Source organism: Amyelois transitella, chromosome 20 (assembly GCF_032362555.1).
Source record: "Amyelois transitella isolate CPQ chromosome 20, ilAmyTran1.1, whole genome shotgun sequence".
Taxonomy (NCBI): Eukaryota; Metazoa; Arthropoda; class Insecta; order Lepidoptera; family Pyralidae; genus Amyelois; species Amyelois transitella.
Window position 1 is genome coordinate 7,410,797 of NC_083523.1, and position 16,994 is coordinate 7,427,790.

The following is a 16,994-nucleotide window of genomic DNA, read 5'->3' on the forward strand; positions in this document are numbered from 1 at the left end:
ACAGCCGCGTCGTAGAACAGACAACTGACAAAGTGAAATCTTATGTCAAAGGAATAAAATTCAAAACGGTAGCGAATAATCTTCATCAATTACGCAATCTATGATAGAATTTGTGTCTTATTGTGTAAGTGAGAAAGTTGTAAATTTGGGATGGTAATTCAATAAAGTGTTTTGTAGTAAGTGATCGCTTAAATAGCTTGTTGATCGTTTACGAGGAACGCAGGTAGCGACGCAATAAAAATTAGAACGACCCCACTTAGAAACGGGGGTCTGCGAACCATAGAAAGCCTTTGAACTGAGAGAGAATTGAACAGTTTAAGCGGATTCTTTATGTTTTTAATCGAAACTTATACTAAAATAGGTGTATACCTACCATTGTTTTTTTTTATTCCTTGATAAATATCCGATAATAAAATCCGACCGGTCAACGGTGGGTTTTAATTCCACATGATAGGTACATAACCTACTACTGACTGATTTCGTTCTTTATTACAGTTGTCTAAATGCGTGAGTTTTTTGAAGACGTAGGTACTTACCGTAAGAACACCGATTATCTTTTGAAGTAATGAACGTAACTCAGAAACAATAATGGGACTGCCATTCATCCATTGACACTATACTTATAAATATTAGGAATTGGAAGGAATATATTAGGAATATTAATAACTTAACTACTTAATTTTCTAACCCACTCATATATCAGAATCCAAGCAGAACTCATGATAAACCAGGTTATTTGAAATGTAAATAACTGCTGGCATTTGAACTTAGAAGCATTTGCCGACCCAGGTGGGCTATCGGCAAAACAAAAATAGAATCAAAATCAATACAATTCTTCGCAAGGTATTATAGGGACGTTAGTTAGTTACTTAGGCTTAGTCGATATCGACAAAAATAAATTTTTAATACTTACAAGAAACTACATCTTTCATAAACTAAGTTACATGGAAACGATTAAGTAACTTAATAGTTTTGATAGAACTTTTAAAGATATAACATAAGGAAAATATTACGTAAAGTGCAAAATGCATCAATTAATTGATTTTCCATTCCATACAATCAAGTTATAAAGTACCAATGATACTTATAATTATTAAGATAACGTAAAATAATATTACTTATGTATGTCGAGTTATTCAAAAATTATCAATAACAAAACAGATTATACTTAGCTTTATTCATACCATAATTACCTAAATGAATTAATTTTGAATAGGTAGTATTATTGCCAATATCATCAATGTCCGATATTATATCAATCAATAATACGCACGTTCAAAAATTTTACAATGATTGTCGAAACAGGAAAAGATAGCAAAAAATATGGTTAATTGTATGTGAAACTATCTGCCCATTATTCGTAGGAAGAAAATTTAAACCCCACCCGACCAAATCACTGGAAGCGTTTAACTTTCCTATTTTCTTTATTTAATTTCATTTTAGTATAGGTAACTGTTTGTCTCAAATTAAGAGCGGTCGAATTTTTCTCATGTGTCAAATTTAGGGTTATGTAAATATAAATCTACGTTCTCAATTGCAATTCTTCTTTCTTCAAATTCTTTTGCATTCTAAATATAAGGACCTCTCTAAAAAAAGCTCGCAAATAATACATAGGTGAAAACTATCGACACGATTTTTCCAATCCCTATATTCCCGTAGGGCTGTCGGCTTATTAAGTAATCTGCCATTATCTGTATCGATTCACCCGCCAGTGTCCAACGATTCCCAATTCCACCTACTGTTTATCCCATCACTAACAACGCTTTTTACCCTTTATAATCCATTGCAGCTTCTGTTTCACTAAAAATTATTAGCGATTCCGATAACGCGGTAATGTAATTTGATGTTGGCAAACAAGTCGGGTTTTCATTGAAACTTGGTGAAAACTGGACAGTGATTTTAACAACGCTTAACCTGTAAAAGCAACCTAATGAAGCGATAGTCTACAATTGATTCGGATTTGCCAATTATTCTCAATATATTTTCGTAATTTAGCTGATGTTTTCTGAAAAAATGCTTAGTTTTGGAAAATAAATTACTGTTTAAGACCGTCAAATTATACCTATAATTAAAAATTGGTTTACTTTCAATTTTAATAAATTAACTTATGATAGTATAGCCACGAGTCAATTAGTCACAAGATTCAAAAGCTAGGCCTTTTGGCCTAGATTTAGAAGAGAGACTTGAAATGTGTAGGGGCAATCTATGAGACAATATCTTTCCCCTTGTCACGATCTCTATCAACTTCTCCATCCACATTCTTTACCTCATCATGCAACCAATATTTAAGGGTACACCTGTTAAACGTAAAGGTAAAACGTATTAAAATAATGAGTTATTTTTTTGTTCTTTGGTCATAATAATTACATACTTATTAGCTTATATCATTTTATCTTATAATGCTTTGATCCACCTTGTCAATGATTAATATAGTCAACTTTCGATAAGATTAGAAGCACGTATGGATTTGATTTAAGCTTACGTTAATGTCCATAACATACATATACTATACATCTCACATAAGTTCTAAAAAATAACAGTACATATATAACGTCTTTATCCCCTACGGGGTAGACAGATGCAACGATGTCGAAAAGATTGAAAAGCCGCGATCAACTGGATGACTCTAAAAGATAAATTAATTATTTAGAATATTTATTTAAAAGGTTTTATAAAAGTTACGAGCCAAGTTTTTAATCAGTCGTGAATTTCGCTAAATAAAAATTTTTACTTATCAAATCTATGAACGCTGCATATACCACCAACAGATTTTTACAGCTTGTTTAATATAGTCACAAGTCTCAATGTTTGTTAAGTTACGTAGGTTAAATGATAGAGGTACTAAAGAATCAGACATAGCATTGTTAACCCATTGCCTAAAAGAAGGATTACACACTTCAGCCCACTCTTAGTAAAAATTTACTAAGCATTATAGCTTAGTATAAATTTTGCGCATTTACGCGCTTTTCATTATACGACAGAACAGCGACTGTTCGCTTGTCTGTGTCCCGGGTTCAAATCCCGACCAGGGCATGATGAAAAACGATCTTTCTCTTGGATGGCCTGGGTCTTGGATGTTTATCTATATAAGTATTTATTATTAAATATAGTATTGTTGGGTGAGTATCTCATAACACAAGTCTCGAACTTATTTTGAGGCCAACTCAATTTGTGTCATCTGTCCAGTATATAGATACCTATTATTTATTATTTCAGGCTAATTTCAACACAAAAACATTAATTATCTAAACTAGGAAATGTCTAAGGAATATTGAAAATAGTTTCAAATTCGTATTGCTTTTAATCTAATGATAATAAGCGATTTGTTATTATTTATTGTATCTATTAATTACGGTGAATTACACATCCGTCAAGTCGATTGGATTATTGATGTTTGATGATTATTGGGTAATATGGAATTTTTCCATATTTTTAATTTGTATGATGCAATTTTTATACTTAATTAAAGTTTGGCCTGTTTCACCTCGGCGAACTTTTAGGATACTTCAGGAGTCTTTTATTTTATTTATTTAAACTTTATACGCGTAAAATATACAACAGGTGGACTTAATGCCATGAGGTATTCTCTGCCAGTGGAACGTTTAGACCAAACGGAAAATATCGCAGAGGATTCAAAAACAATTTGTTAAAATGTATCAAGTCTCTGAATCCATAGTCTCTGCCTATGCCCATTTAAAAAAGACTTGATGGTACCTACATATTTCGTTAAGATCACTAGGTACTACAATGTTTCATTCATTCATATAATCACGCCTATATCCCTTGCGGGGTAGATAGAGCCAGCAGTTTTGATAGACTGATGGGCAAGGGAATCAAACAGTGACAGGTTACTAGCCCATTGTCTAAAAGAAGAATCCTCAGTTTATTAGCCTATCTCTTAGTCGTCTTTTACTGCATCCATGGGACATAAATGGAGTGGTCCTATTCTAAAGTGCTGGAAATTTACGGCAAGACTTTAACCCATTTGCGCCCAAACCTAAACTTACTGAAAAAATATAAAATAAAAAGCAATTCTATGTAGAAAAAGCCCTCCTTAATGAAATGTAATAGAAAAAAAATCTAATTTGTTTTATTTTATATAAAAAAAAATGCCGTGCTTAAATGGGGACACTGGGCTCATTCAGTATGAAAAGTTTCAAAACAAAGTTTTTCGATACATAACGTTTTGATACAGTTCTTACACTGCCAACGAGCTTTATTGTGACATACGGTGCATCGCAGTTGTTTATTCAACTTCTGTGGAAAGTGGCCAATCCCATCGAACTGTAGACTAGGAACTATGGAAGCCGTTGGACGTGAACGGCAATCTGTTTCTTGTCGCAAGTAGTGGCGAGCAATGCTTCGTCTAAACTGCAGCTGATCCATCTTTACATCATTACAAAGTGTGTGCAAACGCCAGCAATTGCTAACTGTCAAATCAAGCATGTAGGTAAACAGTACCCACCACCACTTTTTGCCTCGAATAGAAGTACGATATAAAGATATTGATTGATCGGCTTGGTCAACACCACCCATACCTTTATTATAGCTGACGAATACTTGGGGAATGTCTACATCGGTCTTTTTCTTCTCAGCTGAACTCCAACGTTTCACTTTGCCTAACGGTAGCACACTATCATAATTAGTTCCCATTGTGCAGACGCTATTGTCCAGCCAACGAACAAACAATATTTTATTCGTCGTGTCAAATCGGTAGTCATATTCAGCGCGGTTTTTTTTCTTCATTTCCTTGATAGGTATTAGAGGACATTTTCCAGTTCGTCCTTCTCGGACAGTCCCAGTTGCACGATAACCCGTTCCACGTAATTCGCGTAGCAATCCAAAACTTGTAAAAAAGTTATCAAAAAATACAATATGATCTTTAGGATCTGCACCCAGTTTGTTTAGCAAAGTTTTTACTACCCTGGATCCTAATGGTTCATTGTTGACAATATTAGTAGAGGGTGATTTGCCGCAATAAATATCAAAAGCATAACAGTATCCATCCGCGCTAGAAACCATCCAATTTTTATATCCGAAACGTACGGGCTTTCCGCGAATGAACTGTTTTGAAGGATGACGACCGAAGTATTTGATCATTGATTCGTCGATGGACAAGTTTGTGTGAAAGATTCCCTATTGCATATATTTTTTCATGAGTATATCACCAAGAGGTCGTATTTTGAACATTTTATCCGATGTCTCAGCAGCGACTTCATTGTCACAAAAGTGAAGGAACTTTTTTATCTCTAAGAAACAGTTTCTAGTCATTGCTTTAGATACAATGGGTACGTTACAATCCTCATCCAAAGACCAGTAAAGACGCTCCCTAGGTAAAGTGTGATAACCGGTTAGAAGAAGGATGCCTAAAAATGTTTTCAATTGTTCTTCTGTAATATCAAAATCATGCTTATTTTTTTGTGCGGAATACAATTTAGAATTTTGAATGATCATGGAAATTATCTCGTTATCAAACATTTTTTCAAAAATTGCAACAGGATTTAGGTCTTTTAGATCGCTAACCATCTTTTCGCGTCTTTCTTGGACATTATTTTCATCAAATATTATGGAATCATAGGTAGGGTGGCATTTACGCCAACGAGGACCTGGAAGGTTATCGGTTCGTCTTTTCTTTGCTGCAGTCGTCGCTAAAGGTTCTTCATCACTACTATCCCATTCATCATCATTCCTGTTGATAAAAACTTCAACATTTCCCGGTATGTCCTTAGGAAAATCATTGGTCATGATTTTGTCATCGTCGCCTTCCTCTTCATCAGTGAGAACACTAGGTTCCGGAGGCAGAGCAACTAAATCTACCTCTACATCTGAACCATCTTCTCTCATAATAGCCTCGATAGCTTCTTGAAGCCCCTGATAGTTATCGCTCGATGAAAACTTTCCTTTAGACATGTTTGTTCAAAGTCGACTTCTGCAAAAAATAAAAGATTGTCTGATTCGTCTAGTGCCCGTCATCCTCAATTGAGGACGCCTAAGTGTCAATCCACTTTATTTTCAATACAGCCTTATAGTTCACCAAATGTTGTCTTTATTACTTAGTTACAAATATTTTCAACAAATGGATGTGAAAAAATTACTACTGTCGAATGAATAGACCAAAATAATAGTACTTACAGTTATCGCGTAGTGAAGTTCAACAATTTTGTTTATTTGAGACACTATATTATCAAATTTAATCTAGTTTATGTCAAACAACTATTAATAATCCGTGTGCTCATCAATAACGTTTCAATTACTAAAATAAATGTCACATTCGTATAAAAACAAAAAAAGTTGAGGGTAGATTTGTAAGCGTTCCCAATTGGGTACGGTGAGCGCATATGAGTTGTACTTTACTAATAGATTAGATATGACATGCAGGTAAAGTTTCGTGTGATTCCCGGTACCAATAAAAAAAAGAATAGGACTAGGTACTCCATCTCTTTCCCATGGATGTCGTAAAAGGCTATGGGCTAGCAACCTGTCACTATTTAAATTACAATTTTATCATAAAGCCAAACAGCTGAAAGCAGTCTTTCAGTCTTTTCAAGACTTTTGTCTCTGTCTACCCAGCAAGACGTGATTATACTTATATATGTATGATACAGGTAAACTATAATATCTACCTGTTCTCTCTTTATTATAAATCGTGGGTCTTCCACCTCGAATAGAATTCTCAAAACAAAAGGGGAGCTATCCGTACCTCGTTCCCTTTTAATTAATGGCAAGAGTTTTTCTACCTTTTGTTACTGCCGGAAGGGCGGCTAATTGTCCCTAATTAATTGAGGCGTATTTTTAAAACCCCTTTCATTCCCTTTGTGTAGTACCTACTTTCTGTTTAAAGTTTACCCTGATTCGGAGCTCAGTTAATTGGTCTTTTATTGTTTTATCTGGTTTGTTGTGTTTGTCTTTAATGGCAGTGGACACGCCTGTTATGTTAACTTGGTAAGAAGATCGAACAGTTGTTATTGGATGATGACTGTTTGTCAGTATATGTATAATGCCACGGCCGTGATACCCTATACTTGGATCTTAAAGTATTCAGTTAAATTAATTGATTTTGGGGTTTCGCTTAATTTGACAATAACATGACAAGCGCCGAGGTTAAAGAAAAATCGGAAATATAAAAAAAATATATTTAATGTGTCTTTTTAATTTAATGGAAGTAAAAAGAATGTAGTGACTGCTCTATAAACACGCAACCTTTGCAATGTCATGAAGCTGGTAAACAAACTAAAATAGGATATTTTTCGTATCCTTTCTCATTCAGGGTCTCTCCCTTAATGCACGCCTAGACCACATAAGAAACCTTCATGCAATATTTAAATTTTCTAGCCCCAGCGGTTTGGACTGTGTGTTGTCTGTCAGGCAATCAAACAGTTAAAAACGGCAGGGTTTTAGCTCGAAAGTACCCGAAACCGCCGAGCTTGCATGAAGAGAGTTACCTATGAATGTGGATGAAGCGAAGGAAGTATGCAGAGATCATGGCAAGTGGAAAGAGGTCGTCTCTGTCTACCCCTCCGTGATTTTATGTATGTATATAGATAGAAAGACTAGGATGAGAATATCTAGTGTCTTGTGACACGATTAACTTGTCTGTTATTTCCATTTTTATGTAAGAAATTGAAAAAAATACACACTATTAACGTAGAGTACCTACAATGAAAAATTACGTAACCTTAAAGTTTTGAATTGACAAAATTTCATCATTCCTTAGTAGGTACGTCTAATAAAGAATTTCGCTATTCTATAAATTTCTTTACTCTTTGGGGAACAACTTTGGGTACAGAACCTTTAAAATGAATCGTAATAGGTAAAATCCCTTCAGGAATCAATAACAATGCTTTCAGCCCATAGATTAGAAATATAACAGGCATTATCTAAAACATTATCGTCGATAATCCGCGCCCTGTCAACAACCATATAGGGAAACAAGGCAGAGTGCTCGGATAACGTTAAAAAGATTAGAATGTCCATTAAATAAGTAGCTATCAATTACCGTACTTCGAGCTGATAATTTGTAACATATTGATAAAGTATTCGGCAGTGCCAAACAAGCAGTCGATATGTGCGCGTGTCGCCAAAAAAAGTCATCCTTCTTCATAGAAGATATCCTTAAAGATACGACGAAGAAGCCTTATAAAAACCTAAGCAATGAGCCATCTAAACCATTGGTTTGTAACAAACCAGTTGAAGCTATTGATGTTGAAAAAGATGAAGTAGATGACAAAGTGACTAAGATAGAATATTCACGCGAGGTACACGATGAATTGGATTGGAGTAATGCCAAACTGGAACAAAGAAGGAACACGTATCCATTGTATCCTACTCCGATGAAAGCTAACATCCCGTGGCCTCAATATAGAGTAAAGGACCCAATATCGTACCCTGTGGCACCCCGGCATTCTTTTAGTTACTACAGCGACCCATTACTCAATACGGATCAAATTTTGCGAAGCCAGTTAGCTGCGAATAGATTTGTGACGCATCCATTCACGATACGACAACCATATGCTTTCGAGAGAGGTGAGAAAATATTGTCAATTCTATATCATAACTTGTTTCAATTCCGAAGCTTACCTTATCTGCCAGACTCACTGTATTAAAAAAATCAACTCTTGATCCTCAAATTTGCTTCGCCACATGTCTTCCTGACCGATATTATTATCCAATGAGACCTTTATATCAACCTTATCAATTACCACTAAATAAATAAAAAATAACAGATTAAACCCCGATTAGACCTGTATTTGCTGATATTGATTCTACTACATCACGATTGCTTTTTTTTATTTTATCTAATCACTTTTCAAAATTACATACATATAATAACGTCTATATCCCTTGCGGGCGGACAGAGCCAACAGCCTTGAAAAGACTCATAGGCCTTGGTCAGCTGTTTGGCTTAATGATAAAAATTGAGACACATATAGAATACTCTCAAATAATTTTGAAAAAATTCAACTTTGTATTGTCTGTCCAAAACGAAACACTCTTTATTATTCTTGATTCGTCTTACTTCTAGTCAAGGCTTTTTTTAACTTTCAAGTTTCTTAGTAGGTAATCCTTATACTACATAGTCTAATGACTATGACGTATGACAAAGACTGAAAAACACTATCACAGAAAAAAACATAAAGTTTATAATAGGTAGGTATCCATTTCCTATTTGGATAGCAATGAAAATGAAAAATTCTTCTTTTAGGCGATGGGCTAGCAACCTGTCACTACTTGAATCTCAATTCCATCTTTAAGCCATGCTGAACGTGGCCTTTCAATCTTTTCGAGACTATTGACTCGGCCTACTCCGTAAGGGAAAAAAATTGATTATCTACATGTATGTAGCAACCTGTAGTGGAAGCGATGTATCGGCTTGACCGCTACCAAAAAGATCTTCATATCTGAGGACTGAGGGACCTCGGCTCCGACGATGTTGTTTATATGCTGCAATCCGTGGAAACTTTGTTATCACTAAAGCATACTCGCTTGTATTGGCTGATGATATACCTTGATTGGCTGATATTGAGATGACCTCAGACCAATAAATTTGTCCTCTCTCCCTCATCTTGACGTGTTCCCACGTGTGTCTTCAGTCATCAAGGTTCGGGGCCTGGGGGCCGCTTTTCTCTTTCCATGTCATTTGGTCTACAGCGTCTTCAGTTCTAAGATCATTGGCACGCATTACATCGCGACATCTTCCACAGTGCCATCATCATGTTGCAGCCCGTGGTGGGGGGTAGGTGGACGTCGGAAAGGGGGGCAGGTGCGGTTCAGTGCGGCTCAGACAGGCGCATTGGAAAGACGCTTCGGAGCCAGCAAGTATCTAAGTCCTGATGAGAGAAGAGCGCTGGCAGCCTCGCTTAGGCTTAGTGATCGACAGGTAAGATTTCCTACCAAATTTTCTGTTAACTTAACCCGACTTGAGCCCTGCTATCATTGTGTCTGTCAAACGTATTTTGTGCCTTTAAACATAGAAGTGACGTATCTGTACACTGTGTTTAGTTAATTATAATTAGTAGTAGCAAACGACCTGCTAAGCTAATAGTCACCAGGACAGTTAGCCCCTATTAATTATCTTTCTGCGTTATATGAGACTGTTCCGACCACTTCGGAGAGGAGCCAAGGGTCCGCTTGTGACCGCAATCCTGGAAAGGTTAAGTCAACAATATTTTTTCTTTAGTCTGAGAGCGATTACACGTAGTGACTCCCGTATAAGCTCCGCAACCTCGCATTAGAACTTGACTTATATTGGATCATGGTCACATCGTTGCCTATGCTGGTTTCCTCATGATGTTCTTTCGCTTAGTTGTACAACCGTTTAATTTCAGGTGAAAACTTGGTTTCAAAACAGGCGTGCCAAATGGCGACGCACAACTCCAGATTCAGCTGACGCGGGCAGCCCTGACACCGCGGACGAAGTTTCGGACGATGACGTCATCTGACGTTCACCTCGCGACGTCATGTGACGTCAATGAAATGACCGGCCATTAACAGCACAGCGCTGAGGTCTTGGTCTGGATCGAATTAAAATAGACGACTTGGCGATTAAATTACTTACAGCATTATCCCCTTCTTTTACTTTGAGCCCAGTAAGTGTTGGAAAGTGGACAGATTTTACCGTACAGATTTTTTCATATTTTATTTTTTATTATACTTAGATTTATATCCCACCACACAGTATCACTTTGTTAAGACATTGTGCAAAAAATATATTTTGCAAAAGTGACATTTTATGACCACATTTAGCGAAACATGCCTCATTTTGCGAAAGTGAATTATTAGCTAGTAAAAAGTTCAAACATAAAATAATTTTTAAAAAATAATTTTATTTCAAGAAACAGTGTTCGAGGAAAAACTTTCACAACAAAACAAACTTTAACGCCTTTTATAAAATTGGACAGTATACAATAAGTACTTTATTTACATCGCAAAAAACAGTGGTAACAAAAGTGAAGTCTTAAAGATTTATAAAAAAAATAGTAACCTCAATTTTATAAGACAAGTCACTCTACAATATAAATCAGATTCGGCCCCCGTGGCATTTCACGCGCGATGCAGTTTTTATCGCGCGATAAACTATCGCTGTTTCACTTTTTATTATGACGTGACACTACAAGAACATTATTCTATGGATAAACTGTTAAGAAAATACTGAATTTTAAAGTGACTGGATATATTTTATGAAACACCGATTATTATAACTATTTCTTTTCTATGGATTTAAATACATTCAATAAGATAGGATTGTATAATGGTAAAATGTCAGTAATATTACATTTAGTTTAGTTACGATACGAATATGATAAAAATGCTGGATAAAATTTATCTGAGAATATTACTTAAATTCTAATGTAAAATCGGTATAACAACATCTACCAAAAAACTTCAGTCAAAACTCCATAACCCGTTCAATCTTATAAATTAATAATTTCAAAATAATAATTAACAAAAAACAGAATTACTAACGTAAATAGGTAACCACTTTTTTATACAAAATATTAATGTCATTTGTGCTTTAAAATTACACCTATGAGACATCTAAAACACGTATCTAAAATAGTTCAAGTTATGTGTATTAAAACTTACTAGATTTTATAGTCAAAAGAACTCCCAACTTTTAAATTAAATCCCAGATAAAATCATTTAATTTACAACTTAAACTTAATGAAAAGTTATCGTACTTTTGACTAAAAATCAATTAGAAATTATTTACAAAGGTTCAGTTTTTAACTGAACCAGTTTATATTGGGGTTTAATCTGCCAATAGGAATTTGAACTTTACAATAAAATTCTTATTAATTATACCTATTGGCATTCTTAACCATTCTTATAGGGATTAAAATCACTTATAGCCGTTGACAAACAATACTGTAGACAAAAAGTACTCTTTAAAGTTCATAATTTATTTATTTTTTTAATATATTGAGCTGTTTTAATAAAAGGAAAATTACCTTTGTAATTAAATCATTACAAAATACATTATTTTAGTGTATTTAAAAACTATTTTAGAAAAAACATAGGCCTTTTATTGTATTTCGTTACTGAAAAGGTGTTACTATGGTCGTGAAATACATATAAGTATTTGCATAAAACTTTTTCCAGCTCAACTTTCTCACATATTTTGGCAGTAAGCAAGCATACTGTCATTATAATTAAAATTGACATTAGATAAGATCATAAGACTCTTTCTTGGAACAAGCAAAAATAAAAAAAAAAACTGAAAATTTTAGACTAGATTTTTGTTTTTCATCAGTTAATCGAACTAACATGCTACACTGCTAAAATTAAAAAATAAACACCTATGTAGGTGTATAGACAATCTAAACATTACAAATCAAGATATTCACCTGAGTGAAACTTTGAAAACAGCATGTTTCAAACAGTTAAAAAAAAAATATATAAATATTACAACCAATCAAATTCTCAGTTCAATACTCTTACACAAAAGAGCCGAGTCCTCGATCCTCCCAGCCGACAGTACGCTTAGCCGGCAGCGATAAAACTTTGAACATTATTCAATCAGATTTCCTTAAGGCCCCCCGCGCGCGCCAGGCCTTCAGAAGGTTATATGAAAAGTAAAGTTGGAAGAAGTGGACTTGAGACGCGAGGAGGACAAATGCGTACCAAAGGAGACCGTATGGGTAGCCCTGAAATGGAAATAACATATATTTATAACATATATGTAGTTTGGTGTGGTTCCCGGGACTAAGAGAAAAAAGAATAGGACCACTCCATCTCTTTCCCATGGATGTCGTAAAAGGCGACTAAGGGATAGGCTTACAAACTTGGGATTCTTCTTTTAGGCGATGGGCTAGCAACATGTCACTATTTGAATCTCAATTCTATCTTAAAGCAAAATATCTGAATGTGGCCTATCAGTCTTTTCAAGACTATTGGCCTTGTCTACCCCGCAAGGGATATAGACGTGATTATATGTATGTATGTATGTATGCATATATTTAGATACATACATATAGTCGCGTCTATATCCCTTGTGGGCAGAAAGAGCAGTTTTGTAAAGAAGAAGAAACAGTTTTGTAAAGACCACATTCAGGTGTATGGCGTAATGATGGAATTGAGATAAATATATTGTATACCTATACTATTATAACATATATTTTGATAGTAAACAAGGAACACAACATTCATAGGCCTGTTTTTCTGAAGAGTATGTTGATAGTAAATTTTCCGATCCGAAGAAAAAATGTTTGAAGGTTCCTCTGTTTAAAGCACTCATGCTTCATAAAAATTATAAACGACCATACCTACATTTATTCACGCATATACATATTTCCACCTATTATGACATTTTACTCTTTTTTTTGTTTGTTTAATAAACATTATTACACATTCATACTCATTTGTCAGATTTTTCTACGTAGTCCATCCACATTTATCAATCTCATATTCTCATGCAAGCTCATTAACTTGTGGTGCTTTAAACTTGCCTTTTAACTAAAATGACCCAAATTTTATCTCGGTCCATTTTGATCAAAGCCTGTTCAATCTAAACCCAATTTGTAAGGCCCATTTGATCACGATCCTATTCAAGGCCAGATTTGATCGTGACAAGATCGATAAATAAATAAATACCTTAATAGATTTTGGACCCAATTCAATCAAGTCCTGATTTATAAGAAGGTACAATAAATACCATACATGCAAACATACATATGGTCACGTCTATATCCCTTCTGGGGTAGACAGAGCCAACAGTCTTGAAAAGACTGAATGGCCACATTCAGCTATTTGGCTTAATGATAGAATTGAGATTCAAATAATGACAGGTTGCTAGCCCATCGCCTAAAAAGAATCCCAAGTTTGTAAGCCTATCCCTTAGTCGCCTTTTACGACATCCATGGGAAAGAGATGGAGTGATCCTATTCTTTTTTGTATTGGTGCCGGTAACCACACGGCACTAAATACCAACCTGCCACAAATCGATCTCAACCTCGCTGCTGTCATCCTCGTCCTCATCCCTGGAGAGATACCGCCAGACATCACCACAGTAGTACACCACGCAGTACAACAGCGGACCAAAGCCCAGCGCTGAGATACCGTACATGTAGCGGCGGAGATGCTTGATGTTGTTCCGTTTGATCGCAGACAGGCCGAGGAAGGAGAGAAGGAGGGAGAGGCACCAGATGTACTCCCACCAGAGTGGCTGAAATGATAGAAAACAAAATAAGTCTTAAATATTGTAAACAAGGCTAACTCATGCGACTAATAAGAAAAATGTTATTAATTTTCCTAGCCAAGGGAATCATGAGTTGCAAGGAGAGTGTGTTACAAAATTCTTGCACACCTGAGATTTATTTACCATTTCGTAATAAAAGTTAGGGTTATAAACTGTATTTAGTTGACCCTAGAATCTGAATCTGAGTCAACAGCTGAAAAGAGGTTGATGCAAGCCTTTTTACTGTGGAAAAATTTTATGATATTCTTAATTTGATGATACATGATTCTGTATAAAGGGATTGTATGGACCAAAGTAGATTTGACCAAGGTTTTTGGATAAAACCACCCTTACGTCCAGACAAATCATCTTTATTGGTTACGAGATGGAAATTGCTAATACAAGCTTAAACAGCAATGATTAGCTGTATGCCGTATAAATGGAATTGAAATTCAAAGATGCGGACAAAATTACTTACCCATCTTCAAAAACATGCTTTTATAATATTGTTTTAAAAAGGAAATCTTACCGTTGGTATTTGTAACTCTTCAATTTCAAGTATGAATATGTCTAGTTTGTCCAGAATGTCAGCAGACAACTTGGCGAGCATCACCAGGAACAACACATGATGGAAGAACATGCAGTACTTCAGCCGAGATTTGTTGAGGGCACTGAAAAATTAAATGACCTTACAATTTGGTCTGTCCAGGTGGTGATTCTTCTTATCACAGCCCCTAATAACAATATGTTCATCTCTTGATACTACGCTTTCACTGGGATTAGCTGTTGTATCAGATTAAGAGAGAGCTGGTGGAAAATATACTGTTATATTGATCACAAGGATAAAATCACATACATACTTTAGATAAAAGAATTACTTTTTGTCAATTAATTTTCAAATTAAAGGCGCGGAATTGTTCCGCTATCGATTGCTGTCGTCTAAAAATAATTTGACGAAACTTGGTAGAATAATGCCGTCTGTCACAGCACCACATTATAATTAATTTCCATTACCTTCTTTATGTCTTCCCTCACTAATAAATCATATGAGACTTCGTACCTTATTTGATATTGAGCAGCTATTTTCTCCCTATGCTCAAAATCCGCACCGTTCGTTCCAGTAACCATAACACCTCCACGTGAAGCCATTTTATAACAAAATTATACAGAAATATTTCACTAAATATTCTTCACTATTATTTAAAACAACACTATGAATATCATTCAGTTAATCCCTGTAATTATTTTTAATGTTTTATAAATTCATTTTTACACCATCCGCCAAAGTGCCAAATTGAAGAAGCAAAATGCCAACGTTTCAAGGTTTTAGGTAGCATGCTTCGTTCTACGCAGCAATGTTTTGTTTAGTACCAATTTATCTATTTACAATTCATTTTTATTTACAGAAAACAAAGTAGGTATGTAGTTTTCGTAATACCTAACGTTTTTGATTTTTTTGTTAGGAAAAAATTATGAGGTTTCATTTCATTAAAAAGAAATTTACAGAGCCACATAATCTTTATAGTGTGTTGATGTAATGTTTTAAAATCAGTGGTTGATTTGCGTGCAACGAAAGTAACAGTAGTTCAAAAAATAAAATAAAAAAGTACCTAAGTCATGTGTCAAGGAGGTGTCAAATCAATAGGTAGTTTTGGAATTTGGCAACACTCATTGGGGTCTGTCAAATTTCAAATAAAAATTGGCGCCGTAAAACCGAAGCGTAAAATTAAAGGTTGAATTTTTTAATATTATATCTGTGAATTTTACTTCGTCACGACACTTACCACGTCTGACGAGCGGACCGCCATAGCTTCGCCCGTGGTCTACATAACGTATACATAGCCTTTATCACCAAGATATGGAGGGAAGGTATCTGCGTTTATGACTGTAAAGGAATTTATCATGATTGGTTCGGTACCTTTTCCGAAGCTTGGCTCTTAACAACAAACAATCAAAGTTACAATCATGGGTTACAAAGTTAATAATCATGGGTAAAGTTTGTAACTTTACCCCTTTGAATTACCTATATACATGGAAATTCACGAAGTCGATTACATGAAACGGTGACCTATTGTCCATTCTCAATTTGACTGTACTTAACTGTGTTTTTGAAATGATTAGGTACTAGCTTTCACCTGCAGCTTTGTCTGCGCGAATTTAACGCCGTGCGGTAGGTATGGGTATACCCGTGAATTTCGCCATCTGCACGTGCGAATTTAGCGCCATCTGCACGTACGAATTTAGCGCAACCCACAAAAGAATATCTGCAGGTTTTTCACAAATTCCACGGGAACTATTATTTTTAGCCTGGAAGTGGATGGAAAAGTACCCTATGTCCTTATTCAGATTCCTAATATGGGCACTTAATTACGCAAAATTGCAAGAAGAGTGTGTCAGTTTATAACGTAAAGAGGTAAACTTACCTACTGTATTGCATGCATTTCTTATATAAGTAAGTATTATCTGTGAATATTAGTTGGATTAGGATTACGCAATTACTCCGCCAATTATTATGTATTTATAAGGTGGCTAGGTATATAAATTGTTTCTTGTGTTTATCATTCTTAGGTATACCTACCTATGTTTTCAACGTAGGTACCTACATGAATTGGAAAAACTAAATACCTACTTAAAATAATTTTATCTCACACAGGACCTGCCCCTGAACTATAAACTATTCCATGACGTCAGAAAATCTAGTCCAATAAATGGAAAACCGATAACTATGAGCATTGTTCCGAAGCCATGTTTTATAAACATGCTCGTTATACAGTGAAAAACAACGGACATTACGCCAAAACACGCTTATAAATTAAACGGA

General features: G+C 35.2%; 4 protein-coding genes across 4 annotated transcripts in view; 1 reads left to right on the plus strand and 3 right to left on the minus strand.

Moving 5' to 3' along the window:
• Nucleotides 1-8,718, minus strand: part of LOC106131697 (uncharacterized) — a 78,286-nt gene extending 69,568 nt beyond the window's left edge. The window contains exon 1 of the mRNA XM_060949835.1: nt 8,578-8,718. The gene's annotated coding sequence lies outside the window, so the exon portion shown is untranslated. The remainder of the gene's footprint in view (nt 1-8,577) is intronic.
• LOC106131451 (piggyBac transposable element-derived protein 2-like) lies at nt 4,761-5,910 on the minus strand. The gene is made up of 2 exons (XM_060950152.1): nt 5,169-5,910; nt 4,761-4,846 (listed from the first exon to the last, which is right to left on the minus strand). The coding sequence occupies exons 1-2, from the start codon at nt 5,908-5,910 to the stop codon at nt 4,761-4,763; spliced, it is 828 nt and encodes a 275-aa protein (XP_060806135.1).
• Nucleotides 8,013-10,562, plus strand: LOC106131659 (homeobox protein Hox-A7). Its single transcript, XM_013330828.2, has 3 exons — nt 8,013-8,523; nt 9,702-9,877; nt 10,326-10,562. The coding sequence occupies exons 1-3, from the start codon at nt 8,064-8,066 to the stop codon at nt 10,437-10,439; spliced, it is 750 nt and encodes a 249-aa protein (XP_013186282.1). The 5' UTR covers nt 8,013-8,063; the 3' UTR covers nt 10,440-10,562.
• A 241-nt stretch (nt 10,563-10,803) lies between these two features.
• On the minus strand, nt 10,804-15,490 carry LOC106131660 (protein jagunal). Its single transcript, XM_013330829.2, has 4 exons — nt 15,234-15,490; nt 14,703-14,844; nt 13,928-14,161; nt 10,804-12,644 (listed from the first exon to the last, which is right to left on the minus strand). Exons 1-4 carry the CDS (start codon nt 15,320-15,322, stop codon nt 12,513-12,515), a joined length of 597 nt encoding a protein of 198 aa, XP_013186283.1. The 5' UTR covers nt 15,323-15,490; the 3' UTR covers nt 10,804-12,512.
• Nucleotides 15,491-16,994: the final 1,504 nt, after the last annotated feature.